This window comes from Theropithecus gelada, chromosome 17 (assembly GCF_003255815.1).
Source record: "Theropithecus gelada isolate Dixy chromosome 17, Tgel_1.0, whole genome shotgun sequence".
NCBI lineage: Eukaryota > Metazoa > Chordata > Mammalia > Primates > Cercopithecidae > Theropithecus > Theropithecus gelada.
This window is the reverse complement of record NC_037685.1, coordinates 59,297,387-59,324,430: the sequence shown is the minus strand read 5'-3', so window position 1 is coordinate 59,324,430 and position 27,044 is coordinate 59,297,387. Positions and strand designations below refer to the sequence as shown.

The following is a 27,044-nucleotide window of genomic DNA, read 5'->3' as shown; positions in this document are numbered from 1 at the left end:
TCCTTAAGATTAAATAACTTGAGATATGTTCAGTGCGTAGAACAGTGTCTGGCACATAGGTAAAAGCAATCATAAGTGTGGACAATTATAATTGCTGAGCACCTAACTCTCCCCAGGTATTGTGCTACTCACTCTATCCCCGAATCTACATCACACAAAATATCTTGGCATTGAGAAATAATTTTGATAGAATGAAATGAATCCTCAATTCTTCTTGATTAACTTGGAAACAGCCAAGATAGCACACCTGGACTTTCAGTCTCACACAAGACTTGTTTCATCACCTCCCTATTTTAACAGTGAGCGTCGAGCTACCAGCAGCTAAGGAGGAAATGGAGATTTCGTCTTTGCTCTCAAAGAACTATTTAAAGCTGAAGTAGTTTTGTCATCTGTAATAAAAGAGGTAATGCTGATTCAAGGAGTTAATGAGAAATAAGACAACGCCTTCCAGTGGACAAGTAGCCAATAAATGTTAGTTTCTCTTCATAGCAGGAATCCAAACATTCCAGGTATGACGCCAGATTAGGCGGCTTCACGACTGTGGATTCGCAGTCAGCCCTTGAGGAATTTCTTATTGAAGGAGGAGGCGGGAAGGGCGGCCCACACCCCCAGCACCCGGCTTTCGAGCGGGCTCCACGGGTCCGGGTCCGGGTCCGTTTTCCCCTTCGCCAGCTGAGGCCCCGTTCGAACCTCTCCCAACTACAACGCGGAGGCTCTGACGCCCCGGCCCCAGCTGGCTTCGTTTTGCCTCCGGGAGCCGCGCTCCACCGGGCACCCAAGGGGAGCCGTTCGCACTCCGAAGCTGTCTGCTCACCTGCAAATCGGAGATAGCGCCCTTTCACTCACGATCCTTATAAAAGAAGCTTATAAAACACTTTATTCAGTGTCACATTAAAAAGACGTTTATAAAAGCTATTTATAAAGCCCTAGTGGGAGACCGAGATTGGTGTGAATGTAATATAACTGGAGGAAGGGCTGCTCCGATTGCTGCAGAAATTTGACATTAGATTCACCACACCTGCGGAGCGGCGGGAGCCAGGTGAGCAGCAATTTCCCCTCAAACACTTCCGCCGCGCCCTCCGCATTTTCTGTCGGCGGAACTGCATCCCAACTGTAGAAAACCGTGGCTCCACCCACCACCTCTCCTTTAAAGGACGCGGGATGAAGCCCCGCCCACTACGGAGAGCGAAGGGGACTGCCCACGGAGCCGCTGTACGTGCGCCCGCCAGAGTGTAACAGTCGCTTGCCCCGGCACAGGTAATGCTAAATATGAGGCGTGCGGAGCGGTGTGCGGACCAGCACCGGGAGGACGTGATCTTAGGGGGCGCCCCTGTAGAGGAGGCACCTGGAAGGTCACGGTCACCCCGTCCTGCCGGTACCGAGGGCGGAGAGGCCCCGCAGGTCCTGCCGCAGAGTCGGGGGGTTTTCTGCCGGGCTGTAATGCCATTTTCAGGGAGGCCGCTGCACGAACTTTCCAAGGATGCTAGACCTAGAGTCGGCGCCGGCCCTGGCCCTACTGAGCTTTCCTAGTTCTGCCCCGCCATGCGCGCTCACTTTTGTGCGCGCGCGCGCACGCACGCACGCAGTACGTCCTTACGTCCCGCCTCTAACCCGGACGCGCCGCCGGTGGCCTTCTCCAGGTGGGCGTGGCCGCAGTGTTACCCACGACCAGATCAGGGGCTCCCGGAAGTGCTCGTGCCCCTTACTGCCTGGCACCTCTGGGGCAGAACAAGCCAGGCGAAGGGCGCTTGCGCAGGGAAGCCTGAAGAAATGCATTGTTCTTGCTGCCTGCTGCTGCGGGAGGAGACCTTATGGGGGAAGGTCGCTAAGTGACTGGGATTTATTTTCTCATTTATCATTTAGTAGGCTCCGTGGCTTAAGACTTGAACGAAGTAAACCAAGTTCTCTTACTGAGAAGTCTCAGTTTCAAGTACGTGTTGTGAAAGGCCTAAGTCTAAGGAAAGTAGAGGGAGGAGAGAAAAATCTGGAAAATCGACTATTTATTGTGCCAGGCACAACACAGTAATGAATAAGTCGATTTTGTTCCTTCGTAGAGTTTACGGTCTAGTGATGGAGAGCAGTAGTACTAAGATCATCACGAAACTGTAATTGTAATGAATGTTTTAAAGGAAAGATAAACTGGACTGTAGAAGCATTCAGTGTTAGGCTCAGTAAATTGCGGGAGGGTTGGGAGACCTGGCTTAGTTTGGGAGGTAATCAGAAGAATGCGCTAGGCATTGATCTGGCTTTTCCTAAACCAAGGACAAGAGTACTGTATTTCAAAAGCCAAATGGCCAGTGTGGCCTAGGCATGAAGGAGAAACTGGACAGGTGGGAAGGGCCTTTTGGCCTGGTGAAGTTGTAGATCCTTAATCTCGGGGCAGTTTTATTTAAGATGAGGAGGGTCCTGACGGGTGTAGTGACCGCAGTGCAGTGGGAACTGGTTGCCAGGGCCCAAGCCGAGTTGGGAGACTGGCAGGAATCCAAACTAGGTGGTCGATGTTTTAAACTGACGGTGGTGACAGTGGATACGGAGAAAACTGGATGGATTCGCGCAGGGTTTAGGAAATGAAGTCGATGAGGCTTGGTGTTGGGTTGACTGAAAGTGAAGGAAAGTGGAGGCGTCAAAGGTGTCTTGGAGGTGACTGGAGGTTGTGGATGGGTGGTGACCCCATCACTAGAGTTCTGGAAGAAGACTAACATGGGATTAACATAGGAGAATAAGTTCAATTTTATTTATTTATTTATTTTTTGAGAGAGTCTCACCCTGTTGCCTAGGCTGCATGCCTAAGCTGGAGTGCAGTGGCACGATCTCAGCTCACTGCAACCTCTGCTTCCCGGAATCAAGTGCTTCTCCTGCCTCAGTCACCCAAATAGCTGGGATTACAGGCTCGTGCCACCAGGCCCGGCTAGTTTTTTTGTATTTTTAGTAGAGACAGGGTTTCACCATGTTGGCCAGGCTGGTCTTGAACCCTTGACCTCAAGTGATCTGCCCTCCTCAGCCTCCCCAAAGTGCTGGGATTACAGGTGTGAGCCACTGCGTCCGGCCATAAGTCCAGTTTTTAATACTGAGTCTTTAGCTCTGGGTTTAAAAGTTTTTTAAAAACATATGGTTATTATTTCAACTTAATAGCTAAAGAAATATGGTTAAATAGTTGGCCAAAGATATATGTTGGCTTTTTCCAGTGTTCTGAGTGGGAGTTCTAGCACGTAAACAGCTCAGCCTCATTATGGAGAGTACACTTTGTGTTTCCTATGGAAGAGGAAAACCAGAGCCAAGGGAGGGCAGCATGAAGGCCCAGTAAAGTAGTGCTGGTCCTCTCGGATTAAGGCTGCACTGCTCAGGCTAGAATGGGGCAACTGAAACAGTTTGCAGGCAGAAAAAAGGACTTTATGAAACTTCTTTGGAAGATGTAAGAGAGTTCTTAGGGTCGTGAGAATTGGCAAAATTAATTTCACAAATATTTAGTCTGCTAGAGTCTATGCAACTTTGATCCAGTCTCCCAGGAAAGAACAGATAACAGTATGAGCTTGTGAATATCAGCTATATGAGAAAAGCAGTGAGTGAACAAATAATAGAAGTTATTTTCGTCTCTTCAGTCCACATGATTTCAAATGCATGCAAGTGATTTAATTTTTTATTGGACAAGAATGCCCACCCACGCACCCCTCGTATCTCCTAAACCACATATTTAAATCATGTTCCAGGAAGTTTCCTTGCAAATATTTTATCAGTACTTCCAGTGGAATGCAAAATAATGCAGGGAATACAGCTGTCCTTTGGAGCAGTAATAATTGTTTTTTTTTTTTTTTTTTTTTTGGTACAAGAATGTTCACAGCAGCTATTCGTAAGAGCCAAAAAAAAAAAAAGGAACAGCCTAGGTGTTCATTAACAGAAAACTAGATTTAAAAACTGCGATATATTCATATACTTGGAGGACACTTCTTAGAAATAAAAAGGAACAAAGTAATGATCCGTACAACGTGAATTAATCTCGAAACATGCTGAGATGCCTTACAACAAAGAGTAGATACTGTTTGATTCCGTTTATATGAAGTCTTAGGACAGACTGTGATGGGAAAAGATCAGAACAATAGTTGCCTCTTGGGGCTGGAGATCGACATGGAAATGGCAAGAGGGAACTTTCTGGGATGATGGTGATGTTTTGTCGATAGGAGTTTTGGTTACAAAGGTGTATGCACTTGTCAAAACTCAGATAAAGTCTGAGTAATCATCGAATTAAAAATGGATATCATACTATAAAGTTATGCATTATAAGTAATTGACGTTAAGATAATTGACTTTTAGAATATTGTGGATGTCTCGGAGAGTGTAGTTGTGGGAGTGAGTGCAGCAGATGCACCAGGATTATCATGAGAATGTAAGCGTTTGTTTCTATTTTGAGTTAGTCTCCCGGCCTATGCAGCCTAGTGTTTACGTCACAGAGGCATCAGAGATTTTCATCAGAGAACGTGGCTTCCTATTTTTCATCAACCTTGAAAGGTTAGGGGCAGTCTCAGGCATCCTAGCTCAAACTACCCTTGACCCCAGTTATAGTGTTTTCTTACTCTTAGTTCATCTTTTTTTTTTTTTTTTTTTGGCCTAACCCAGTGGTTCTGAACAGGATAGGGAAGAGGAAACATCTGTGTTTTGAAAAGCATCCCCAGGTGATGCGGACAGGCCCTGGTTTCTGAGAAACACCGCCCCATTGTAGACCAGTTGGCTTTTAACCGTTCACTAGCAAAAAGTACCAGTTCTGCCTCAAACTGAAACCATCACCCTTTATTTTATTCTTCTAAAATTTTTATTTCAGTAGCTTTTGGACTGCAAATGGCTTTTCATTACATGGATGAGTTATATAGTGGTGAATTCTGAAATTTTAGTGCACCGTCACCCGAATTGTGTACATTGTAGCTAATGTGTACTTTTTTTATGCCAGCCTTCCTCCCATCCTGCCCCATCACCATTTTATGATAAGACTTTTACACTTGAGTTTAGGGAAAACTAAATGAAGAAATAAAGGCAGTATGCATTACCAAAAAATCAGAATTTTAAGTTTATGAAGTTCCTTATTTATGGGTCACTTAGATATAGGCTTGAAACGAATAAAGGGAATATTTTTTAAAATTATGTACAAAGCCAGAATGCCAATGTATTAAATTACAGTGAAATTTAGAACTTACACAGACTGGAATAGTTACATTGGCATTACTAGTGAACCGTTCCTCCCTCTAGGCTATTGATTTGTTCTTTAAAAATGTATTAATTATTGAACACCCATATAACCATAACCTAGATTCAGCAAATGCTGCCATAAGTGCATTGTTTATCTTTTCTGCTGAATGGTTTCAAAGCAAGTGATAGATGTCATGACACTATCCTCAATACTTCAGCATTTGTTTCTTAAGAATTCCATTTTCACACCTAAGAAAATTAACAGGCTGGGTGCCCTGGCTCACGCCTGTAATCCCAACACTTTGGGAGGCCAAGGCAGGTGGATCATTTGAGGTCAGGAGATCGAGACCAGCCTGGCCAACATGGTAAAACCCCATCTCTACTAAAAATGCAAAAATTAGCTGGGCAGTAGTGGTGCACACCTGTACTCCCGGCTACTTGGGAAGCTGAGGCAGGAGAATCGCTTGAACCTGGGAGGCAGAGGTTGCAGTGAGCCAAGATTGCCCCACTGCACTCCAGTCTGGGTGACAGAGTGAGAACCTGTCTCAAAAAAAGAAAATTAACAATACGTCTCTAATAGTATCTAATCCCTAGTCTCTATTCAGATTTTCCCCTCATCCCCAACATGTCTTTTCAGCATAATTATGTCTCCTTGATTTTTTTTTTCCACTCAAGAATAGCTTTCCCCTTCCCTTTTCATTCCCAATGACATTGGCTTTTTTAGACACTAACCAGGTGTCTTGTTCCATCTGGATTTGTCAGATTGTTTCCTTGTGGCATCTTCTGTTGTTCCTCTGAGTCTGGCCCTTGTATCCCCTGGAAACTGGAAGCTAGACCCTGCATCAGGTTCAGGTCAAACCTTTTTTCAAAGCTGCTTCATAGAAGGCGCCATGCACTTCAGTAACTTCCCATCCGGAGATGTGGCAAGGATGGCAGGTTGTCCCACTGTTGGAGATGCTGAGTCTGACGTTTGCTTGGGATGACAGACAGCTGTCTCCTCAGCAGAGTATGCTTTTCCCTCTCAGTCTGAAAGTCATCTGTGGTGACCCTTTGGCATCAGCTCTCTTGCATCCATCCCTGCCTGAATCCGTAGTTTCACTGGGGTTGGAAAAATGGTGATTTTCTTTTTTTTTTTTTTTTTGGAAACAGGGTCTTGCTCTGTTGTCCAGACTGGAGTGCAGTGGTGTGATCAGAGCTCACTGCAGCCTCAACCTCCTGGGCTCAAGTGAACCTCCTTCCTCAGCCTCTCCAGTAGCTGGGAGTACAGCTGCGTGTCAACATATCTGGCTAATTTTTTGTAGAGACTGGGTCTTGCTGTGTGGCCCGGGCTGGTCTCAAACTCCTGGCCTTAAGTGATCCTCTTGCCTTGGCCTCCCAAAGTGCTGGAATTACAGGTGTGAGACATCGTGCATGGCATGATTTTCTAATGACTTTTGCTTTTCTTTTGTGTTTATTAGCTATCATTCTTCTCTCCAGAGGAGCTGTTTCTCATCAATCGGGGGTGATTACAGTTCTTCCTAAAAAGGTAGGATAAATGCTTAGTTCTTTTTACTTAATTACCAATTTTCAAAGTAAAGAATCAAGATAATAGTCCCATGCAGTTGTGGCAAATTATCATTTTCATAGATTTTTGCATATTCAGTGTATTGACATGAATGACAGTAATTATGCCTTACTGTTTAAATTACACCAGAATTGACCAGTGGGAGTCTCTTCATGCTGCCAAACTGTAAATGACATGTAAACAAACAAAATAATAACAGCGTCATGGGAATCTGAAAGCTAAAATATTTGACGACATAAAGGAACGTTTTTTAATTGGGATAATGTTATTGTGAGTATTAAAAAGATTAAGGAGTGCCTCTTAGAGATACATACTATTTCCTGAAAAAGTAGGATTTACTTTGAAAGTCTTCCTAGATGGCTGCGGGGAGATAGTTGAGGGGTAAAGACGAAACGCAGGTGCTGTTTATTATCCAGTTCTTTCTGTACGAGGTTGAAAGATTCCCTAATAAAAAGTTTTTAAATTATGAATTTATGTTGATAGCTGCAATTTAAATGTAATATTACAGGTTGTTTTAACTTGGTATTTATATTTTTATCTATAAGGGCCTATTTTGAAGAAACGTATATTTTCAATTTTGCTGATTTAAAGCCAGTATTGAGTTAGTATTAAAGCTTAATTGCAATGAATTGCATTGCTTGCTGTAGACATCAAAAAAAATGGAAGCTTCTTAAAAATTTAAAATTAAATTTGAATAATGGCAAAGGACTTTAAAAGTTATATACTTCCAGTGTTTTTCTGCTCTTTCCCTTTCCTTCGTTTCCTTCTTGGAAAGTGTTTTTAAAGCTTTTTAAAAAAAACCTACATCATTTTTCTGAAATAGTCTTTGTTTTGTAAATAAAGGATTTTCAAGTATAAAAATAATACTTATAAGAACTTGAGAAATACTGGCAATTAGGAAAAACGGGAAAGAATTGCTTTTGTCTTCCACATTTTTATAATTTTTTTCCATCTTTTCCTATATCTAGTTATTTTGTTTGCTTGTTTGAAAAAAATCCTACATTTTGAAATTTTTTTTTATTTTAATATGTTGATAATTTATTAAACAAGGCACTTTAGCTTTTATTCATAATTACTAAGGGAAAAAGATAGCCAATATTGAGTTAGTATTAAAGCTTCATTGCAGTGGACTGTTTCATCTACTGTGTACATCAAGATTATTTAAATTTATATATATCTATCTAGTAACATGATTTTACTTGTGGCAACTTCTACATTCTTCTTGCTGATACAGACTTTGGAAAGAAACAACACTGATTTTAGACATAAAGTGTATAGGGCAGGCTTGTGAGCAGGAACTGAAGCGTCCCCTACCGAATACCTGGTGACATTTGGGACTGGACGCTGTTGCTGGTTTTCTGATGATAAGTGAAAAAAAATTCTTGTCTGATCTCTTCAGATTTTTCTTCTTTTTTGGTTTGGAAGCTTCTTCCATTCACAAAAGAAACCATATGTCAGTGATTTAAAATCACTTTGCTCCCACCTTAGAGCCTTGACCGCATCTACAGCTGGAGCCGCCAGCTGGGTAATAACCATAAATCAGTGCGTGTCATGCACTGTGGATGGAGCATCTGGCCACAGATCCTCACGAATACTGACGGGTGTCTGAAATGCCAGCTAGAAATGTGAAGGGTGTAGCTTGCAGGCATTCGTGTGCATTGGCGGGGAGTGATGCATCCGAAGGCTTGGAGGTTAAATGCCAGCAGCCCTGCCGTAGCTCCTTGGCTGTTTCCTTTGGCCCATGCGTTCGTTCGACATGTACACGCTGAGCCAGGCTCTGGGCTGTAGTGCCGGGGAACGTAGCAGTGAACAAAGTGGACAAAGTCCATGTTCTCATGAAGCTTTCATTCCAGTGAGGAAAGATGATGAACGTATATGCAAATAAATATATAACGTGTCCAGCAGTGATAAATGCAGTAAAGTTTTTAAAAGGCAAGGGAATAGGTTTGAGAGTGTTGGGGTTTGCTCTTTTATGGAGGGGTCAGGGAAGGACTTGCTGAGAGGTAGCATTTGAGCAGAGACGAGGTAAATGACCCATGAGGCTGTCTGAGGGAAGAGTATTGCAGGGAGAGAGAATTTCTGGGTGCCAGGACTCAGAGGATGGGTGTGTTCACTGTTTACAAGGAACAGCAAGGAGGCTGGAACAGAGTGAGCCAGAAGAAGCACGGTCGGCACAGGCCAGTGGGCATGGTAGAGGGCTTGGCTTTTACTTGGAGAGATACTAGCCAGGGGAGGGTTGTGGGCAGAGGAGGAACGTGATCCGACCTACGCATTTTTAAGGATTGCTCTGTGTGCCCTGGCAGTAATAAACTCTAGGGCGTGAGGGCAGAGGCAGGAAGACCAGTCAGGAAGCTGTCACTGTGATACCGTTTTACTGTGTTGCAGTCGAGCAGCGGTTTGGGAGTGGGATGATAGCAGTGGAGGAGGTGAGAAGTGGTTATACTGGTTGAACGGTAGGTTTTGCGGATGGGTTGCTGAGAGAAAATAAAGAGTCAAGGATAACGTTGGTATTTTTGGCCTGAGCAACCAGAAGAATGTGTTGCCGTTACATGAGACAGGGAAGACTGAGGGAGGAGCAAGTTTTGTGTGGAAGACGAAGCATTGAACTTTGGATGCATTAATTCTCAATGACTATTACATATCTAAGTGGAGAGGTTGGGTAGGCAGTTAACCCTACAGGTGTGGAACTCAGAGAAGAGCTTGGCACCAGAGCTGTAAATTAGTGTTGGGTGTTACCATACTAGGTAAGGAGGGTGTTGAGAATATGCATGTCCATCACTTTCTGTTTAATTTGCCATATTTTTTGCATATCACTCTTGAACACGAGGGGTGAGAGATCAGTGGGTTGGACAGCCCGGTGGGCTCAAAGCCAGGGACCAGAGGGAACCTCCAGTTTTAAACACCCCAGGAGATTCTGGGACCATTCTTTGAGAAACACCCTGAAGACACCTTCTGTTTTCCTCTTTCATTTTGACAAGTCACACCTCTCGGAGTTTGTGATTGTCGAATGATTCCTAGCATGCCCTAGATGAGATTAATGGGTCCTCTCGGCACTCTTTCAGCCTGTACTTCTAAGATTTACCAAATGCACGAATGGAAGGACAGAAAAGCAATTAAAAAATCAATGTGCGATTTGTAAGTGCTTCAAATTCAGTCTCATAGAAATGAAGTAAAGGCGCTGTCACCATACATGCCTCTGTTAACATTTGGTAATAATACCTGCCTTACCTTGAGAATGATCTTTATAGTTTATGAGGTCAGTCAGCACTTTGATTTATGTCACAGTGTTTTCCGACAGTCTCAGTTATTCTTGCAGTGGGCTGGCTTCCTTCCTGGAGAGGTCCCTTTCCCATAACGTGTTCCTATCTGCTATATATCATCAGATGTATTGAAAAATTGTTAACAGTTCATTATATTAAAAGTTTATCAATTGGTGTTTATGAATCACCAAGCATATTATGTACTGCATCCTCATAAATAAACCCCTAAGATGATATTTGCTTTTGGAGTTGGCACTACAAGATACATGAGAAACACAGTTGACCCTGGAACAACACAGGTTTGAACTGCATGGGGTCCACATATATGTGGATTTTCCTCTGCCTCTGCCACCTCTGAGAGAGCAAGACCAACCCCTCCCCTTGTTCCTCCTCCTCAGCCTGCTCGATGTGAAGACAATGAGGATGAAGACCTTTATGGTGATCCATGTTCACTTTATGAATAGTAAATATATTTTCTCTTCTTCATGATTTTAATGACATTTCTTTTCTCTAGCTTGCTCTGTTGTAAGAATACAGCATATAATACGCATGGCATACAAAATATGTGTTCATCAACTGCTTATGTTATTCATAAGGCTTTCAGTCAGCAGCAGGCTATTTTAAGTTTTTGAGGAGTCAGAGTTATACACAGATTTTCAACTACACTGGGAGTCTGTTTCCCTAACTCCCAAGTTGTTCAGGGGCCAACTAAGTAGTCAAATGAGATCATGGGTACAGGAAAAAAAAAAAAAGTGAGAGTGCTATGCAAATCTGGTTTATTCTAATTGCCGCTTGTCTTGGGGACAGTACCACCATGAGTGAGTTAGTCTGGCCAGAGTCACCTGCTAGTCCACTTTATCAGTGTAGACTTCCTGTGTGTGGATCTGAAAGTCTAGAGAACAGCAGTTTCCTTCACACTTGCAATTACAGCCTCCACAGCCTCACACATGCCCTGCCGTGTACCACAATGTCAGACCGAGGGAATAAGTGATTGAATTTTAATGAACTCTTCTTACTACGTTCTTAGGATGGCTGCTCTTTTTCTAAAGAGATTAACACTACAAACTGTAAAGTTTGAAAATAGTTGCGTCAGATGTTTTGGTAAACACATCGTGCAAAAGACAGCACCAGCACAGTCGTTCCCTATTGCTTCTGCCCCGAGACTCTCCCTCCTAATTCATGCAGAAGCCTTTAGTACTGTTGAAGACACCCGGAATGAAGGGAAAAAGAAAAAAAAGAGTCAAACAGCTTTTGGTAACGTTGGAAGAAAAATTAGTCAGCGAATTATTCACTTATTTGATGAGAAGGGCAATGATATGGGAAACATGCACCGAGCAGATGTGATTAGACTTATGGATGAGCGAGACCTGCGACTGGTTCAAAGGAACACCAGCACAGAGCCTGCAGAGTACCAGCTCATGACAGGAATGCAGATCCTCCAGGAGCGGCAGAGGCTGAGGGAGATGAAGAAGGCTAGCCCCAAAACTGGTAGGTATTTTGCTGTTGGCTCCCTGAATCCTTTAAGGGCTACAAATCAGCAGTTTAAATTCTAGCATTTGTCAAGGTGCCTGTGAGAAACTGGAAAATTCACGATTCCACCACCATTCCTAGTGTCTGTCTTTCCTCCTTCCTGCACTTACTTCTGTTCCCATTATTCCATAATACCCTGCCCATTGTCTCTTCCCTTTAAACCTGTGTAAAATGTAGGAGAAAGCAGGCAGACAGACCAAAGTGAAGAGAACTCTTTCTCCCATCCTGTGGCCGCCTCCCAGTGCTGCGGCAAGCTGAGTAGCTGATGGGTGAAACGGAATGAGATTGGGAGGGGTATGTTCAAGTTTCCTGTCCTCTGCCCTCTGCCAGGCCAGTCACTTAGTTTTCTTCCCCTTCTTCATCTCTAAAGTGGAGGTGTTTGGTTAATTATCTGGAAGCACCTTTTTATTTTTTTTGAGACGGAGTCTCTGCCTCCCGCCCAGGCTGGAGTTCAGTGGTGCGATGTGTGCTCACTGCAACCTCCGCCTCCCAGGCTCAAGCAATTCTCCTGCCTCAGCCTCCCCAGTGGCTGGGATTACAGGTGCCCACCACCACACCTGGCTAATTTTTGTATTTTTAAGAGAGACGGGGGTTTCACCATGTTGGCCAGGCTGGTCTTGAACTCCTGGCCTCAAGTGATCCACCCGCCTCAGCCTCCCAAAGTGCTGGAATTACAGGCGTGAGCCACCGCGCCCAGCCTGGAAGTACCTTTTAAACTCTAAAGTGATTCACAGAGCATCTCCCATGCCAAAGCGTTTTGTTACAGTGTCAGTAGCAACACTCTTTTATATATACAACCAGTCACTTCACAAGGCACTTGCCATTTAAGCCTCACAGAAGTCATTAATTGGATATTAAGCAAAGATGTTTGTTTTTCATAGTTCCTAAAAAGTGCTAATCACTATGAAAGTTCAGTGGATGGCGCACGGGGACAGGTGTCAGATGACTGCTCCCAGGACTGCATCGTGAGGTTGTGTGCCTTCAGAAAATCACGTTATCTGCAGCTCAGTTTTGTAACACCACATTTAACAAGGACGTTGACTGGAAAACAAAAAAATATTCAGAAGAGACCAACTAGGGAGAATAAGGATATCAAACTATGTCACTTTAAAAAAAAAAAAAAAGTCACTGGGCATGTTGGCTCAGGCCTGTAATCCCAGCACTTTGGGAGGCCAAGGCAGGTGGATAGCTTGAGCTCAGGAGTTCAATACCAGCCTGGGCAATATAGTAAAACCCTCTCTCTACAAAAAGTTTAAAAATTAGCCAGGTGTGGTGGTGCAAACCTGTGATCCCAGCTACTCGGGAGGCTGAGGTGGGAGGATCACTTGAGCCCGGGAGGCGAAGGCTGCAGTGAAGAACCATGATCACACCACTGCACTTCAGCCTAGGTGACAGAGTGAGACCCTGTGTTTAAAAAAAAAAAAAAAAAAAAAAAAAAAACAGGGTCTTGCTCTGTTACCCAAACTGGAGTGCAGTGGTGTGATTTCGGCTCACTGCAGCCTCCATCTCCTGGGATCCAGCAATCCTCCCACCTCCACCTCCCACGCAGCTGGGACCACAGGCACACACCACCATCCCTGGCTTTTTTATTTTTTGTAGAGACGGGGTCTTGCTATGTTGCTCAGGTCTTGAACTCCTGAGCTCTAACGATCTGCCTACCTTAGCCTCCCGAAGTGCTGGGATTACAGGCGTGAGCCAGCACATCTGGCCCCCAATCTTTATGATGAACGCTGGTGCATGCTCTAGGGTCTGTGAGCCTAAATGCATCAAACTGCTGTCAGCAGCAGTGTATGCAATTTCTCTACCTCCTCCCTCATTCTGTCAGACTCTAGTTTTTGTCATTTTAATGGTGAGAAATTAATGGCATTTCACTATTTTTTCTCTTCTGTGAATGCCTGTTTGTATTCATTTTTCTACATAGATGGTTTTTCTTCCTGATTTACAGGGTTCTCTGTTGTGTATGACAAAAAAAACTTTATCCCAGTTAGATTTTTCACTTTTTGCCTTTTTTTTCCTAATGAATTCCTTCCCTATCCTGAGATCACAAACCATTTTATCTTTTCTTCTATTTGTTTTAAAGTTGTATTTTTCACCTGTAGAACATTAGTACATCTGAGGAGACCTAACTTTTTGTCATCTATAAACTTCTCAAACGTCCCAACACCTTTATTGAGTAGCCTGTTCCTTCTCTGTAATTTTCCAGTAGGCAGGATTTCTGGAGACAGAGGGCATGAACACAGGACGTAGGGACCCTTACCTGTCCAACAGTCTGGCTGACCCCTTAGTAGCAAGGAGAGCATCTCAAAAGGAGCGGGTAGAGTACTCCCAGATGCCAACCCACAGCTGAAAGATGAGGATATTAAGTGTACCATAAAGCCAAACTTAATCCTTTAAATGACTGTCTTTTGGTGTTCTTTCAACAAATGATGGTTAACAATAAATGGAAGCATTTCAGATTTTAAGTACCCTTCCAGGGCAGGTAAAAAATTGGTACCTTTATGTTTATCTCCCCCATTTGAAAAGACGTACTGGTGTGTGAAACTGAAAGCCAGACGAGAAGACTGTCAGGTGGCAACCTAAGATTTTATGATGGGCATGTTGGGAAGTTCAGGGTTCACAGTGGACTAGTCAGTAGTCCTTGCACCCTATTTCAAACCAGGACCAACCGTGACAAAGGAACTGACTTTTTCTTCAAATATTGGACAACATGATTTGGACACAAAGACTAAACAGATTCAACAGTGGATTAAGAAAGAACGCCAAGTCCGGATTACTATAAAGAAAGGAAAACATGTAGACGTGTCAGAAAATAAAATGGTAAGTAAAGAAGGTACAAGCCATTGCTTGTGCTTTTGGTCTTCTGATCTAAAAATACAGTTGTAGGCCGGGCGCAGTGCTCACGCCTGTAGTCCCAGCACTTTGGGACGCCGAGGCGGGTGAATCACGAGGTCGGGAGATCAAGACCATCCTGGCTAACATGGTGAAACCCCGTCTCTATTCAAAATACAAAAAAAAATTAGGTGGGCATGATGGCAGGCGCCTGTAGTCCCAGCTACTCGGGAGGCTGAGGTGGGAGAATGGCGTAAACCCGGGAGGCGGAGCTTGCAGTGAGCTGAGATCGCGCCACTCACTCCAGCCTGGGCGACAGAGCGAGACTCCGTCTCAAAAAAAAAAAAAAAGTAGAAAATCTGAAATATAAAGACAAAGTGACTGGTAATTCTTCCACCCAATGATGTTAACAGCTTTCTAGTTTGCTTTTCAAAACAGCATACTGTAGATATAGCTTCCATTACAGTGTATTTAGCCATATGAAAATGTTTCATACTTTAAAAGCAATATACTATTGTTTTATACATTGTAGAATAACCCTTAAACAGGAAAATTAGAAACTTTACAGATTGATGTTTTGTTTCCTCTTTGCACTTATGAGGGGCATTAATTATGTAGACTGTCTTCTAGAAAGTGTATAGTTTCCAATCCCGAAAGTGTATGGAATACCTGTTTTGCTTTTTTTTTTTTAAGTTAGATAACTTTAGCATCCACTAAGGGCATCCTTAGTAATCCAGCTCCACAGTAGAGTCACTTAGCATAGGTCCCAACCCAGCTGATTCAGACTTTCTTGAGTCCAGGTATCCATTTGTTTCAGCCACTGAGAGTGACTCTGTTAGGGGAAGTAGAGAGTGCTGAGAACTGCTCGACTGACATCTTGGGGATGAGGAGGTATTTTGCCAATGCCCAAACCCAGTGCTTTCTGTTTAGGGGAGAGGGTAATTTGAGCCAAACGGAGCCTCTTAGTGCCATGACAAAGTGGAGATTTAAAATTAGGAAGCATTCAGCATGTCAGTTTAGTTACATGGTGTTATTGTACAGATTTCAGTCAGCCTAACCAGATATATATGAACTCATTAGCTAATCACTTATCCGACAGCAGCAATTCAAGGGTGCCGGTTTTTGTGAATGTTCGAGCAGAACACTAGAAGGCAACAAAGCCTCTGATTTTAAATTAATCTCTGGCTGTTTCCCTTTTTTAGGAGGAGATGTTTCATCAGATACTCCAGACTATGCCTGGAATGGCTACATTCTTATCTAGGCCACAAGCTGTTCAAGGAGGAAAAGCTTTAATGTGTGTTCTTCGTCCTTTAAGCAAAAATGAAGAGAAGGCATATGGAGAAACTCAAAAGACCCAGAAAAGAGACACTTTGAACCAAGACCAAGGAAATGATAAGGAATCAAATGTTCTGCATCAGTAATTTTAATAAAGAAAAGCATGCTCTGAGAGAAAGTAAGCTCCTTCGTCTACCGTCCTTGAAACAAAGCAGTGCAGTTCTTAGCTGAGGGTAAGTACTGCAACCGTCGAGAGCACCTTGTCTTCCACACAGTTGGGTGACTCTCCGTTTTGACACAAAGATAAGCCTTGCCCTTGTTTCCTTTTGGGAGGGATATATCCACTGAGACGAGAGGCCAAACTCCGTTTTTCACGAGATTTTTTGACCTTTGGGAATAAGGAAGACACACGATTAGAATTCAAAATCAAAATTATCTGAGTTAATTTTGCGACAGTCATATGTACCAGCAGGTATAGTATACAACACTGCTCTCTGAGGAAGTCAAGTCTTCAGCAGTAGTGCAGACTCACACAGTAAAGCAGCTGAAGAGAATTCCAGACTCCTTCTGGCTTTAAACAATCTGTTTGAAAACTAAGCTGCCTAAGTAGTTTCAACTTACTTTGAGCTTCATTTTCTTCTTGTCAGGATCATGTACAACAGCATGCCTAGTGAGACTTTGCTAAAATGAAAGAAAGTTATTAATGAAATATTAATATGAAAACTGTGTTGTGAACGCATAGACTACAGGACCGCGACTGTGAGGGTGAGTGCTTACTTTCATTGCAAATGTTTTGCCACAGCTGGCGTGTTCACACACAAAAGGGCGCCTTTCCTCGTGGAAGGAGAGGATATGGCTTTGGAGATTAAACACAGTTGTGTAGGTTCTTCCACAGCCTTCTCTTGGACAGCGACATACCTCCCTCTCTGGGGCATGAGTTTTCATGTGTTGCTTAAGGTAATCTTTGCGTTTAAATGTTTTCTGGCATACTTCACATAGTATTTCCTCTGGTGGGACAGACAGACAAATTTCACCAATTTCCCCAGATACCACCATTTAGAAAAAATTAATACATAAGTAACATTCAGTGCCTGCAAATACAATCTGATTTGCAAATACAAATCAGAAATTCCCAAGGAACCCCTGTTCTTATCACCTAGGAAGTTTGTCTCAACTCTCTGAAGTTCTTAAATGCCACAAAGTCATTGCTCACTTGCCAAAAGGCAGGGCTCTCAGGAAGGTGACTGCAGGGAGGTACAGAACATGAAGCAGACCAAACGGTGTCCTTCCTTGTCCCCCAGTGTGCTGGGTACTATTTACCAGGCTGTCCCACAGAACAGCAGTGCCTCCCGAAATTCTTCACTACACACCTGCCACCGCCTTCAGCATGCTAATTCTGCATGGAAGGGATGGCTCAGAGACCTAGCACAGCTCTGCTCCCCTTTCCAACATCATACCCAGCACTTCACAAAATATCATATAGAAACCCTTTTACTTTAAAGCGCACAGCATTTCACTCTTGAAAAGCACAAAACGAGTTCTGTGGGGACAAACATTTACACCATGCCTGCCATTCATGCCTGCCTTACCTTTATGGGTTTCTCTCACATGTTTCAGAAGTTCTGTCCATGTTTTTGCCACAAAGGAACATCCTTTTTGACATACATAGCCTATGTAAAAAAATTGGTGCATTGTCTGTCATGAATATTCAGTGTAAACACTGACCATAACTACAAAGAAAACTTAGGTGCCTATATAATTTTCTATTCCCCTCCTAATAGTATTCAACTCAGCCTCCTGAGGTGGGAATAAAAACTAAAAAAGATTTACGTTATAGTAAAACTGAACAATAGCACAGCAAGGTGCCTCCCTCTAAGGATTTCACCTTCCTGTGAAGCAAACTTCACAGAGTTCCCATCTTCTCAGCATGATCATGGAATAGGCAGACTTCACAGGAAGGATGCCTTTCCCTCTCATCAGCACATTCGTCAGTGTAACGTGTACCCAGGCACTTGTGAACAAAACACATTACATGTGAACAGCAATGACATGGTAGTGGAAAAACAGACATATACAGTGCCTCTTTGGACAAGAATGTAAGACCCAAATAAGCAGGATGGTGTCCCCTGCCCACAGAGTTCCCTTCTTGTCAGCGTGATCACGGAACAGATTCAAAGGCACCCAGGATTTGGCATCCCCCTCAGAGGAGCACACCCAGGCTGTCCGTACACACCCTCGTGGGTCTTGGCGTGTCGTTTCAGCTTGCTGGGTGATGCAAAGTGTTTCCCACATCCTTCCTGGGTACACCTGCATTGGCAACACATGAGGTATTAGCCAATCCATTTTCACAGCTCAGGGTCAATGGCGCTTTGTCCTGTTTCTCCCACTGAAGTCTCTCCTCTTCCCATAACCAAACCCATGTTAAAATGTAGACCTCATCACAAGTGAGATTCAAGTTACTTGACCAGCTTTAGGGCAAAACAAACTGTTGGAGAAAAAAGTCACGTTACTTTTTTTAACCCAATTAAACAGTTTTCATCTTTATACCTCCGAAAATACACTCTGCTTTCATGGCTACAAAAAGATACTTCGAGAGGTTATCTGACTTGGCTTAGGTAAACCCCTAAGCCATTCTGAATCACTTGTGACTAGCTTTCCTAATGATGGTGCACAGGGGGTGTGCAAGAGAGCACAGCGGTAGATGCATCTGCCTCTGGTGAGCAATAAAAAGCACATGCCCCCTCTGTGCTAAAGCTATCAGCAGCAAAGCAGCAGCACACCCACAAGCAAGGGAGAAGCAGGGTCACTGCAGCAACTCCAAGGCACAAGGCAGCCTGTGCAAGCTGAGGGAAAGTGCCAGATGGCCAGAGCCATGCAGAGAGCCGCTGGCCCTTTTGCAGGTCTACCCAACTTGTCCAGCCACCCTCATGTTCCTCAAAAAACCCTCTCTAACTGCAGATAAACCCAATTACTTGTTTTGTTCTACAGGAAAAGCATAATGAATGTCTCCATAATGACATTTCATATAGTTGCACAGGCTCTATTTGAATAGTTAAGTAATTTCGCAGCCTTTAAGCTTAACCACAGCTAGAATAATCTCAAAAATTATTTTCAAACACATATTTCTTTTAGAGCAAAGTAAACCTTTAAAATGCTCCCAATATGTAAATGTACATATGCAGTACATATTAACAGAAAAATGTTGATTAGGAAGCTTTCAGAAGATTTGTCCCACTGTTGCTTTAAATGTCAATGGCTTTTCGGGTTACAGGTGTTTTTTCATTACATGGATAAACCCTATAGTGGTGCTGAGATTTTAGTGCACCAGTCCCTCAAGCAGCATACACTGTACCCAGCGTGTAGTCTTTCATCCTTCACCCCCTCCCCGAACTCCCCCCTCCAAATCCCCAAAGTGCATTAAATCACTCTATGTCTTTTTGGGCTCATAGCTTAGCACCCACTTGGTGAAAACTATGGTATTTGGTTTTCCATTCCTGAGCGACTTCACTGAGAATAATGGCCTCCAGCTCCATCCAAGCTGCTGCAAAAGACATCATTTCATTCCCTTTTATGGCTGTGTAGTATTCTATGGTGTATATACACCACATTTTCTTTACTCATTGGTCAGTGGGCACTTAAATTGGCTCCATGTAAATTGCAGTTGTGAACTGTGCTGCTATAAACATATGTGCATGTATCTTTTTCATATAGTGACTTCTTTTCCTTTGACTAGACTTCAGATTATACTACGAGGCTACAGTTACCAAAACAGGGTGGTACTGGTATAAAAATAGGCACTTAGACCAATGGAACAAAATAGAAAACCCAGAAATAAAGCCAAATGCTTACAGCCAGCTGATCTTGAACAAAGCATATAAAAACAAACTGGGGAAAGGACTCCCTATTCAATAAATGGTGCTGGAAAAACTGGGTCCCTATCTCTCACCTTACACAAAAATCAGCTGAAATTAAATTTATGACCTGAAACCATAAATATAATTCAAGAAAAAACATTGGAAAAAACTCCTCTGGACATCAGCCTAGGCAAAGAATTCTTACTAACACCCTGACAGCAAATGCAACAAAAATAGAAATAAATGGGACCTAATTAAACTCAAAAGCTTCTGCACTGCAAAAGAAATAATCAGCAGAGTAAACAGACAACCACAGAGTGGGAGAAAATATTGGCACATTATGCATCCAGTAAGAACGTATATCCAGAATCTACAGAGAACTCAAATCAGCAAGAGAAACAAATAATCCATCAAAAAGTGGGCAAAGGATATGAACAGACATTTCTCAAAAGATATATAAATAGCCAAAAAACATGAAACAATGCTCAACACCACCCTTGCATTTCCAATCTTATTCACACCTAGAATCCAAGGGATTTTCAGCCACGTGAAGTACCTACTTGAACAGAGGTTCGCTGGTATGCTGGCACTGATGGATTTTCAGCTGCTGATGTTTCTTAAAGGCCTTCCTACAGTCTTCAAAACTGCACTGTTAATTTTAAATTGTAAAGGCTCGTTAGTCTTATGGAAAGTCAAAAAAAAATCAACAGTTCATAACAGAATCCTCAAGATAAAACTATTTTGGAGATTATATAATTGTTACTTTCACCCTTTTTGTTACTGTAAAATTCTGCTTTATCTCAAAAAGATTTGAAGAACCATATGACATTTGAAAAAGGAAAAATGTTTCCATTGGACTAGTCTCCCAATACACTTTAATTTGTACAATGTTTGCTTCCAAAATAAAGCCTTTATCATTATGATGGCATTAAGTAAATTCAGACATTTGACACAAAATTTGGTTGATGAAAACTGTGTTTTTCACTTTTATTTTTTAGAGACAGGGTATCTCTCTGTTACCCCAAAATTTTTTGTTTTGTTTTCTGTTTTTGTTTTTTTTCAGAGACAGCATTTCACTGTTTCCCAGGCTGGTCTCAATTTCCTGGCCTCAAGCTATGATTATAGGCTTGAGCCACCGCACCTGGCTGAAAATGTCAGCAACACAGGCAGTAAGTGTAAAAATAAATTTAAGCATATAAAATCATACTTACTATATATTGTTTTTGTTGATTTTTATGTTTGCGTTCAAAATGTTTCTTCAAGTTTGATTTTGTGTTGAATTTTTGACCACAGCCATTAGCTGCACAACTGTAAGAAGTTGTATAAACCAAAATATTAATAAACCAAGGGAAAAGAAGTTTTAAGACACACATATCCTCCTGCTTTATAAAAGCAAATTATTCCAAAGAACAGTAATACTATAAAATAGTCTTAGCAAATTCCAGAGTGTTAAGCCATACCACCTAGACCTTTCACCCTGATGACTATCATGTAACAAGAGGCTTTTTCATATTAGGCTTCTGAAATTATACACACTGGGCAAAAGCCTACACCAGGCCTAAATCATGCTTAAGATAAATTATTCTCAGCTTAGAATCTGACAACCTTAATGGTGCTTGAGATGTCATTATAAACTGCATTTCCAGAAAGGCCTCAATAAAACTTGTCTTGGCTTACCATTAGAGGTGAAACAGATACTTAGAGCAGAACCAGAACCATTACGTTCCCTGGCTTATCAAGCCATTCTAGTTCTTATCTTGGCATCTTGGCTTCGAATGATCTAAGTCCCTGCAAAGCTTTTTTTTTTTTTCCCCAAAAGAAAATTTGTGCCTCTTGTGATGAGCCTTTGTAAGCTTGAGGGATGAAGCAGGACTTCCCTTCCCAGCATCAATCTTAGCCATCACTCACTGATAACCCTAGGGCAGGCACTGTCCCATTCCTAGGGCCAAGCAGAGACAAGCCAGCAGTGACCATGGGAGGCACAGCGCAGAGGCCCACAAATGGGAGAGACCCTAGAAGCCCCCACTAACTGCAGGGACAGAATGCTGAGTGTTAGCTGGGCAGGCAGCCAACAGTAAGCGTGCTCTCCGGCCTCCCCTGCAATTAGGGCGGCTCATGGCTAAGTCCAGCCCACCTCTCTAAATAAGGGGGGCGGGGGCGTGCCTCTTACGTCCTTTCCTCCTTCCTGCCCGCGGCATGCTTATGCAACAGCTGGGCCCTAACAGATAGCACAGTGAGGTTGAAACCCAAGATGAAGATGGCAGAGACCAGTTAGAAGGGGCTCCAGAGCTCCTGCCTCTGTATTTCTGTATTTCAGTCACACAAGACAAAAAGCCCATCTTGTTTAAGCGTCTCTTATGCTGGGTTTCTTGCCATTCTTCACTCTAAACCTGACACAGGCATCTAACCCAACCGAGTGTGGGGCAGGAGGACAGGTGGGGAAGAGTCCTGACAGGAACCAAATGGGCATGAGAGACCCCAGCACACTTGGAGAGAGGGCTGGTTAGTTAGCAGAGCTGGACCACAACTTCATGCCTGCAAGTCAAGCAAATAGGGCAAGAGAAGCAGAAAAGGGCCAAATCACACAGGTCACTGTAGGACACACTTGAAACCTGGACTTCATATGTAGGCCGTGCTTGAAAGCACTGCACAGCTTTAAGGGAAGCGCGCGGGAGGGCACTGGGGGAGAGGGCTGGCCTACAGACAAAGGAAGGGACCGAGATAAGATGGTGGCTGCTGGATCTGACAGGTCAGTTACACGACCTGGCAACCCACCTGTTGCAAGGGATGGGAGAAAGAATGGAGAGTCCAGGGAGCTGCCTTATCTTTGCTATGGGTCACTGGACAGACAGCAAGGCCACCTCTCCAGACAAGACCATGAGAGAAGATCAAAGAGAAAAGTGAGTTCAGTTTGACTGTGACAAATATGGGCCACATGGAATTTTTTATTTTTTTAATAGAGATTGACCTGACCATCTTGCCTAGCCTGAACTCTTGGCCTCAAAGCAATCCTCCCACCTCAGCCTCTCAAAGTGATAGGATTACAGGCTTGCGCCACCACACCCAGCCTACCACATGGAATTTAAGACACAGAGACAGCCAAGTGGCGCTGTCCCGAGCAGTGGGAAACGGGGATCTACAGCTAAAGAGGGGCACGGTCTGGGCTAGAGCACAAGCTGGAAGAGTCACTGTCCAGTAGTTCCCGGTTGCATGGCATTTCCTACCATATCCACCCCCTACTTGGCCAGGACCCCCCACTGCTGCCAAAACAGATGACATTTTTAGTTTTGTTATGTAACTTTTAAGACTTCTTTACAAATAAGAACAAATACAAATACAGTTGCTTCCTGCCTACCCAACACCCACTGCTCACCCCTCCCTCCACCCCCTAGCTTTTTTACACACATAAAGGTAGGCTACGGAGGACTCTTCTGCACCTTGGGTTTTCAATTAAAGTGCCCTGGTGATTTTCTCATGGCTTTGCAGAGAGCATCTGCATTCATTTTCCTGGCTGTAGGGTATCCCATTGTGTTGATACACTTTAACTTGTCCTCACTCATGAGCATTTTAGCTGCTAAGATTACAGGCCACAAACCACCCCCGACTAATTTTTGTACTTTCGTAGATACGGGGTTTCGCCATGTTGCCCAGGTTTGTCTCAAACTCCTGGGTTCAAGTGATCTGCCCATCTCCGCCTCCCAAAGTGCTGGGATTACAGGCATGAGCCACCGCACCCTGCCAGGCTTCACATTCCTGATCTCATGAGTTAACAATCAATCTTCTTACCAGGTCTATATGCCCAACACAGCCCACTTCAAAGCCTAAAACCAGGTCTCTACTTACACAAACGGCTTTTCTCCAGTGTGAGTCAGAATGTGGCGGCTCAGATGGTAATCCCTGATGAAGGCCTTGCCACACCCTTCGTAGTCACAAACAAATGGTCTCTAGCAGGAAAAAAGAAAAAGCATGTCACTCCTGCACTAGTTAGTAACTCTGGTATTATTTAAAAGCTTAAACTGCCTAGTGTTAAGGCCACAGACTTCCTATGCAGAGGTGGTTTCTACTCATAAGAGCTATGCACCTGCTGCAAGACACAGCGTTCCTGCACGAAGTTACACAACATAAACGCCACAACTTCTCACAAAGTCACTACACAGATTTTTGTTCTATGAACAGCATTTAAAATAAGCAGGCATAGCATTTTTAACCTGCTCCCAACCTGGCAGCAGGCTTTCACGGGGCATCTTAAAGATGCCCTGGCTCTTAGCATGGCTTGTCTGCACAGATGCCCACCGCCGCATGATTTAACATGTAAAAAGCAAGCCTAGGGCAGAGGAATGAGGGAGGCCTGTCTCATCCCAGACAAGCCCAGTGTCTGTGCTAAGAGAATGCCAAGCACAGCTATAGGAAAGTGTGTCACACCTGAAAAAGCTCACAGGTGCCAGGGCGAAGCAAACAGCTCAACACCCTAAATGCAACCACCTGTTGTGATTCAGGGGTTGGGAGGGGGTGACTCATTTTGAATCTACAGTAAAAGCCAAACACACACCCAAATAACCAGTTTGGTGCATCTAACTATGAAGAGCGTACCACCAAGGTGTCCAGGAGGGAGGCACCCAGGCCTCCATAAGAGTACTAGGAGCAAAGCGAGCAAACAGGTACACAGTGAGCTGTATCACCAGGGGCAGAGCCACAGAACCTTGCAGTGGCAGGCGTGGAGTAGGCTCAATAAACATTTGTCAAATTAATCTACATGAGAGATTTGGGACAACAAAGATGACTCCAACTTTTTCAACCTGTATTAAGGAAACTGGTAGTGCCAGTATCCAAAATACAGCACACAGGTCTAAAAGGAAAGGCAAGCTCTTATTTGGATCTACTGGTAATACAGAGCCCAGAATTTAGAGACTAGAACGGGCAAGAAGAACGGCAGAGGAGCAAAGCATAAAGGATGTTATGAGTGATGCCAGTGGCTACATAAGACTGCAAGAGGGAGTGGGTGGGGTGGAAATGCAGAGGGCAGAAGATCCAATGAAAAGGGCAGACGAGGAAGAGGAAAAGAACCAGAGAAGGTCTCAAGTAGGAAGCCGTCCACCTTCCAGTGCTGGAGAGGGTAAGGAATGAGGCCCATGAGGACACCTGGAGGAGGTGGCCCATAAATTAGAGGAGGTGCAAGGGTCAAAGGTATGGACTGCAGCCCAGTGGTTTAAAATTAAGAGCCTTAAGCTGAGGCAGTGTGAAGCCCAGCTCTGCCAAAAACTGGGAAGATGGGCAGATTCCTTGACCTCCATGACCCTCGTTTTCCTCACCTGTGTGTGACATGGGCTGCCACGTCATATCATGGTATCTGACATTCTCCTGCCCTCAAAATAAAATCCAAACTCCTACTAGACCTACTTCTCAGAACTCATACCGTGATCTCCGCACCTAAACACACCCACCTGCTTCCCACCCCGAGGGCCACAGGCTCCCTTTGCGTTCTCTCTGCCCAACTCAAATGTCTGCATAGCTAGATCCTTCTTATTCGGCTCACACAGAGAGGCCTTTCCTGACCACAACACTGCAAGTCATTCCCACCTATCCTCTGGTCGGCTCGACCCAGGAACGAAGGCCCATGGCAGCAGAAACCCTGGGTTTGCCTGTATTGCTCACTGCTCTGTCCAGTGTGGAGTTATGAAGAAAGGAGCACATGCTGCTTTCACGACCCCCGGTACACGTAACCTATCTTCTGTACCAACTCCAGGGGCCAGTATTTGGCAGGTGTCTAGTAGTGGTGGGCCCCCTCAAACCTCGCACTTATTTGCAGATTACCAGAGGCACTTGGCTGGCCGAGACTCACGATCAAAGAAGGGGAAATGATTGCTTAGCCCCAAGCCAAGGTCGCAGAACGAAGGTCCTAGAACTTCTTGTCTACTTCCTCAGCTCCTTCCCCAAGTCCAGGATGTCAAAGCTGAACGCCCGGCACAGCGGGGCCTGAGGCCCTGGCCATGACTGCAGTGGCTGCCGGGGGGCCACGCGCCCTTCCCAGGCCGCTGGGCAGAGCCCACTGGCGAGCCACCGCCATCCCTAGGTTCAGGGTTGGCCGCCTCGCCCCCCTCACCTCCCCCGTGTGCTTGCACAGGTGCGCGTCAAGCTTCCAGGCCTTGCTGTAATTGGCGCTGCAGTCGGGGAAGGAGCAGATGAACCTCCTGGGAAGCGCGGGGCGCGGCGGGGTCGGAGCTGAGCTTTCGCCGGCTGCGATGAACGCTTCAGCGATGGTCAGGGACGACACCGACTCCGCGACCACGGCCGGCGGATCCAGGGCGCTGGCGCCTCCACGCCCCGGGCCAGGCGCGCTGCCATGTGCCGAGACACGTGCCGGGAACCGGCGCGCCCGGCCCACTGCTCCAGGCTGAACCTTCGCGCGACGCCGGCACACTTCCGGGAGCGCGGGGTCGGGGGGGGCACCAGGCCCCGCCCCGCGCCGGCGCCACGGCTGCGCATGCTCCGGGAGATCGCGCCTGCGCCAGAAAGCGCCGCCGCCGCCCGCGCCACGCGCCCCGCCCGCCCTGGATAAGAGGCGGGGCTTCTGCGTCCTTTGCAAAAGGCTATTGCGTTTCACAGGCAACTGAAATCCCGAGGCACTGCTTAAATGGGACTTGTTTCCCGTCCTCCAGTACACTCTGGAAAGCACTAGCCTTACATAATTTGTTAGCCTGTTGCCACATTGCTAATGTGTCCTCTTTGTGGATTCGTTTCCTTGCATGCTCTACGTGCTTCTGCTGCAAGCCCCAGCTCAGAGGTTCCTAAACTCAGATGCACGTGGAGAGAGCTTTACAAAATTCCGAAGCCTAGAGCATACTTGGACCAATTAAATCACAATTTCTGGGGGTGGGAAACAGGTGTCAGTATTTTTGGAAACTTCCCAGGTGATTTCAATTCGCAGAAAAGTTTGGGAACCACTGTCCTGGCACAGTGGTGCGCACCTGTAGTCCCAGCTACGGGGGCGAATCGCTTGAGCCCAGAGTGAGACCCGGACCTCTAAAAGAATAAATACAGATGTCTCCCCATCCTACCCTTCCCCACCCCCCGCAAACTGACCAGGTGGTTGGAAAAAAAATAAAGGAAAAATTTGGGAACACTGCCCTGGAGTCTTGATGACCTACTTGAAACAAATCTCCAGGTGACTCAGTGCATATTAAAACCTGAGAAGCCCTTTTGAGACGCCTGAATGAATATAAGTATCTTAGTTTATGAGGACCACGTGCCTAAAAAATGTCCTTGGGTACAGATAACTGGCAGGATGATTTGTGGGATGATCGCCAGATACGTATTTTTCACATCCTGCATTATTCCAAATCATTAAGCCCTTGTCGGAATCTGATGAAGAGGTCCCTGCACAGCAGCGCAGTTGTGGAAACAAGCCGGGGCTTAACATCAGCGCTTATGAACTGAGTATTCCAGTTCACGAACACTCCTTTGCCTCAGTCTCCTCATCTTGAAAGTGGGAAAGGTGATAACGCCTATCTCGTCCTCCGTCTCAAGATAACGGGGCTGTGAGAGAGTGTCTATGTCGTG

General features: G+C 44.7%; 2 protein-coding genes across 3 annotated transcripts; one reads left to right on the top strand and one right to left on the bottom strand.

Moving 5' to 3' along the window:
- The first annotated feature begins 1,192 nt into the window (after positions 1 to 1,192).
- On the top strand, positions 1,193 to 15,811 carry MTIF3 (mitochondrial translational initiation factor 3). Of its 2 annotated transcripts, XM_025364197.1 has the most exons (5): positions 1,193 to 1,257; positions 6,633 to 6,700; positions 11,027 to 11,487; positions 14,189 to 14,346; positions 15,561 to 15,811. In XM_025364197.1, the coding sequence occupies exons 3-5, from the start codon at positions 11,028 to 11,030 to the stop codon at positions 15,777 to 15,779; spliced, it is 837 nt and encodes a 278-aa protein (XP_025219982.1). In that variant the 5' UTR covers positions 1,193 to 1,257; positions 6,633 to 6,700; position 11,027; the 3' UTR covers positions 15,780 to 15,811. The 2 variants fall into 2 exon arrangements, with proteins under 2 accessions (XP_025219982.1, XP_025219981.1); XM_025364196.1 differs by lacking the exons at positions 1,193 to 1,257; positions 6,633 to 6,700 and having other exon boundaries at positions 8,420 to 11,487.
- GTF3A (general transcription factor IIIA) lies at positions 15,764 to 25,970 on the bottom strand. The gene is given in 11 exon segments (XM_025364195.1): positions 15,764 to 16,021; positions 16,255 to 16,314; positions 16,411 to 16,640; positions 17,223 to 17,303; positions 17,867 to 17,940; positions 20,048 to 20,136; positions 20,699 to 20,795; positions 23,331 to 23,431; positions 25,588 to 25,854; positions 25,856 to 25,930; positions 25,932 to 25,970. Coding segments are annotated over 11 exon segments (1,278 nt in total). The 3' UTR covers positions 15,764 to 15,856.
- Between the last annotated feature and the right edge of the window lie 1,074 nt (positions 25,971 to 27,044).

Coding starts and splice junctions, on each gene's coding strand:
- MTIF3 (XM_025364196.1), top strand. CDS start 11,001: ATGAACTCTTCTTACTACGTTCTTAGGATGGCTGCTCTTTTTCTAAAG. Junction 11,488..14,188: donor GAAGGCTAGCCCCAAAACTG/GTAGGTATTTTG, acceptor ATTTCAAACCAG/GACCAACCGTGACAAAGGAA. Junction 14,347..15,560: donor ACGTGTCAGAAAATAAAATG/GTAAGTAAAGAA, acceptor TCCCTTTTTTAG/GAGGAGATGTTTCATCAGAT.